General features: G+C 29.7%; 1 protein-coding gene across 1 annotated transcript; it reads left to right on the top strand.

Annotated features, from left to right (window-relative positions):
* Positions 1 to 3243: 3243 nt before the first annotated feature.
* On the top strand, positions 3244 to 3977 carry OCT59_003269 (uncharacterized protein; the record flags this gene model as incomplete). The annotated part of the gene is made up of 5 exons (XM_066145512.1): positions 3244 to 3258; positions 3490 to 3520; positions 3608 to 3613; positions 3675 to 3700; positions 3798 to 3977. The coding sequence occupies 5 exons, from the start codon at positions 3244 to 3246 to the stop codon at positions 3975 to 3977; spliced, it is 258 nt and encodes an 85-aa protein (XP_065996229.1).
* Between the last annotated feature and the right edge of the window lie 1001 nt (positions 3978 to 4978).

Raw genomic sequence — 4978 nt, 5'->3', positions numbered from 1 at the left:
TAGCGCCAAAAAATTATGAAACACTTGCGGATCAAAATTAAATTACTATCTGCTTTTGTGTGTATCATTACTATATAAAGTGTAATCATCTGTGTAAGGAAAATTACTTGTTTTTGTAGTTAATTTGAGTTAACTTCTGATATATCGAATTGATATATAATTATTATAATTTGCAAAAATGAATAAATCAAAGAAAATAGCAATATTATTTTTAAAAATTCCAGGTCAGCTCGAATTAGGATCGAAATTAGGTTTACGTAAATATTTTTATCAGTCGATTTGTATACTTCAGGTCGGATTCGAATTCGAGCACTATTAGTGGATTAAATTAAGTGCTTTTTGGTAGGACAGCTTCCAATATAGAATCTTATATCCAAAAAAGTTGGTGCGACTAATTTTTGAGCATCATTTCCTATAATGCTCGATGTTCTATTTGGCTCCGTAGTGACCCAAACTCAACCATATCCTAAATACGATTCTATGCCCAAACCTATGTTTCAAATCTAACAAACAAAGTTAGAGCATTTGCCTATTTAAGTTGAACATTGAGTTTCAGATTGAATTTGTTCCAAATTGGGATTTGGGAACATGATCGAGTTGGTTACTCAAACTTGGGTTCATTACGTAATTGCTAACAAACTTTATAAATAACGAACATTTTTATCTTTAATTTCACGTGAAATGCTAACATGCCCCAATATTTGAATAATACACTCCTTAAAAACATTATTTATCTTACTTAATTCGTTAAATGATCAACAAAGTATACCTGAAAATGTTGGCGTAAAAGTGTTATTGTTGCCGATTTTTAGAAAAAATCAGGTGATTGCCTTGATTCTTTTATTTAACCTTCTCAATATCATTCGTATTTTTCTCGTTTTTTTTTCTTTCTTTTTTTTTTTTAAAAAAAAAAAGAAAGAAAGAGAAAATATCAAAAAATCATTCATATTATTTAGATGTAAAGAAGTTCGCGCGCGTGCAACCTCCTTAAAATATATAACCTTAGAGGGATATTAATGAAAACCATATTTTATTTACTTTATTAATAAATTGGTGTATCATTATATCTTCCTAAAAATAAAGACATTATTCAAATGAAGCGGATTTAATCAAATAATCTTTATATTTGTATTGGTTATAAGGATTGGGCTTATTCGAAGATTAGATATTCATACGAGTATGAGAATGAAATATCAAAGTCTCTTGAGAAGGCCCGGAAGATTTTATCGCGCTTTTTGGTATTTGCTAAATATTTATCGAACTGAAATTTGATTCCTTCACTACGTGTCATGATGAAACACCTCTAGACAACTGGAAAGAAATGAAACTTGAATTTTTGTTAGACCGGAAGGTTTAGACTTATGGTGTTTACCGACAAACACTTGACAATTAACAATTCTGGCGCAGCTGATTATAACTCGAAACCAACCTTCAAATTTCGATTACAAACAAATTATCTGGATTCACCAAAATGTTTTCTACTTCTCCGTACAGCCTTTAAGATTGCTTCTATTTCGCCTCCCCAACATTACCTATATTATTTATAGTATCTATTGTTCCATTCAATCGAGGATATTTATTCAAAATTGCTTCAAAAAAGTTCGAACTTAAGCTCTTCTTCAAGTTGCCATCTGAAACATGGCGATGAATTATAAAGAGAAAGTGTATTGATCTATCGCGTACTGGATTACAAGAACATTTGTATTTTTGTGTACATTCTCCATCACTTGATAAGGATGTATTCCACGGGTTTGCTTAAATGATATTAATTAAAATGTTATTTGAAATTATGATTAGAATGTCACCAATTTCGAAATTTTAGTTTTCATCTTACTCATTCGATACAATACTGAAAGTAACTATTGTATAGAATATCATGTAATCACTGAAATAAAACTTGTAGGTTGAAAGTCATGGTGGGTTTGTTTATATGATGTGTAATAGAAAATAAAAAAAAAAGATAATCTCGTAATTTAATTCTCAATATTGTGTTACAATAAATATATATTTTCTTTACAATTAATAACTATATAATATATATATATTGATCTTTTTACTTTTCATTAACAAATAATAATATATATACTCAGGAAAAAATACGTTGTGCTAATGTTTTTATTATGAATCTACGTTCAAGTTCATCAATGTTTCACATTCAAGGCACAGGATTTATTCTTCTACACTTTCTGGGACCGATGGTTCCTAGGAAATTCAAAACATTAGAAAATTTGTATCATAGAAAGTAAAAACAATAACAGTAGCTTACTCGTGAGTTTGCATCAGCAGAGCTTCAGCTTGAAGCCCCATCACAACCTTTCGCAAATCATTGTTAGTTATCCATATGATTTTACTACGTACATTAATTAGTACGGTGACATTTTTATTTTCCTTGATTATACGTAATATTATTAGCTAAACAAAGCAATCGGTTCAATGAGTTGTGACCTTCACTGCCAGTGGTTTCTAATTGTTCTAATTGTTCTTTAAAAGTCATAGTTAAAGCTCTTATTTCAATATCCTCATTTATTCTCATTATCAAATCGTTGATTTATATATCTCGAGTGATCATATATTCTTGATGGTGTGTCAATTAGACTCTAAATCCAAACAAACGAGAAATAACAAATCGTTGGTCATATAATAATAATTCTTATCAGGTTGATTGGCCCTTCAGATCTCTTTGTTATTTCCCATTTATTCTGTCATTTAATAACCAATCTTATATTTGCTAATAAATATTAAAGTTCCACCCGAATCGCGATTCCTTTACTTTAAATTTTAAGCACAATTTCACTTTCATATAATAGAAATTTGGCTCGTTCATTCTAAGACAACATCTCCATAACATCAAAATGTGATTAGTTTCAGCGAATTCCAGCAGAACTTTTTCCTTCTTATGTTTACCCTTCACTTTTACTATCTCTTGTATTTCCAGTGAGTGTTGACGAATCCGTGTCGGACGTGACGTATTTTCTACAAATCAGGTATTATCATCTATCTGACCTAAGAATTATGCAATTTATTTGTTTTTTTATAATATTAAGAAAAGGAGTAGTGAAAGAATTTCCTTTGGTTTTCGGAAAATACGAAATTGAACGCAAATGAACTAACAAATCCGTCAGCAGGGATGAGTCTAAGAAAAGAATCAGAATAGATTGGTTTGGAAAGATGATTTATATAATTAAAATACATGGGATTTACAGTATATTTCCAAATAAGCTGTAAATGGTTCTAGATTAAATCATGAGTATGGCTCACGTAATATAGTATTAGTTTAGTATGATTTTCTGTTTTAATTTCTAAATTTTATTTGAATTTATTCGCTGAGTAGGAAATATCTTTGACTATTTGTTAACTTTTTTCGTTAATTTCAGAATCTTCTACCTTTGTAACGGACATTTCATATTTTTTATATAATAAACCTTCAATAACAGATTCCAATGAGAACAATATAGAGAAGGTTAACTACAGCGGTTTTTTTACAATAAGATCACGTGGATAAACTCAAATAATTTTTTTGGTAACACGCATTTCATTACAATCTTTATACTTTCTTTCTAGGATTACATTTTTAATTTCCACTAAGCAGCTATACATAAATTACTAGTTGTATGTAGGCTTGTAGCACAGATCCAATCTTTGAACGATAATATCCTCCAGATAATTTCGAACAGATAATCCCAGGATTGGCGCATATACAGTAAGTACATAATTTTTTTTTTTCACTTCAAAAATAATTCAAATAATTCAAATAATCGCTTGTTTTATTCTTGGATTTCTTTTATTTACAATTAAAGTTCCAGACCATTCTATCAAAAGCAGATCTGATTATCTGCCAAAAATCCGGTTTTGGAAATCTGATGGAACCTTATTTATGGATGTGCTTTTCCATTTGCGCTATGAAGACATTTTTTCTTTTTTTTTTTGTATGTATAAAGAGTGAGACGCTCACGTTAGCGGACGAAGTTAAAAAGTAAAATACGACCGAATTTGTGAAAAAGTCAAAATATTTTGCTACTCTAGTTTTTTTAATTTATAATTGGATGATTCATTATTATATTTTTATTTCGAAATTAACAAAATTTCACGATATTTGATACTATAGTCTTAATGGATAAATAATTAATTAGCAAAAACAATTGTACCTAGATAATCTCTAGATCTATAAAAATGTTTTAGTGATTAAAGTCAAATAAAAAATTATTCGCAATGAAAAGATTAATGACTGGAATTTCTCAAGATGACCAAACAAGTTATAGGAGATTAAAGGAAAATATTGAGGTCATTCTCTTCTTAAAGATTAAGAAAGACTTGAGTGAAATGTTGCGCATATACGAAGTAGACAATGGTATGGATAAAATCCGTTATTTAAACTTCAAGCCACAAAAATTCTAGAAACAACATTATAAGCATTGCTTGGATCAGACTAAAAAACTATGGAATATTACAACCTGACGGTTTATAGGCTACGCGTACAATCAATATCGGATTTCAGCATGAGACCAATGCGAAATATTTGGCGATGAGAACTCAGTCTGAATTAATTATGTGATCAAGGTACGTGAATTATTCTTGACAAAAAACTGTTCCCTCAGGAAACTATCAAGATCATGACATTGTACTAACACTATACTACTTATTTCATGAAATCGAGAATTTTATTTGCATCACAAAGTTAAGATAGAGAGGAAATAATCTGGGATTCGCTCAGAATATAATTTAACTTGAGAACTTGTACGAACGAATAAGAAGAGGCGAAAATAAGGCAATGAAGATTAGTGTATCTATAGTATATCGTTCCACAGGACGTGACTGGAATTTTTTGTTTTACCTGCCTGGTGATATGTACAGTGCTGACAAAAAGTAATCGGAATTGCAAAAAATGCAACAAATGAGAAACCAGTGATTGAAATTGCTTCAAATTTTACAGATTTGTTGCCGAATGGGTTAATATTAAGTGTATAAAATTTCAGCTTTT

This window comes from Rhizophagus irregularis, chromosome 11, assembly GCF_026210795.1.
Source record: "Rhizophagus irregularis chromosome 11, complete sequence".
Taxonomy (NCBI): domain Eukaryota; kingdom Fungi; phylum Glomeromycota; class Glomeromycetes; order Glomerales; family Glomeraceae; genus Rhizophagus; species Rhizophagus irregularis.
This window is presented reverse-complemented; position numbering and strand designations above follow the sequence as displayed.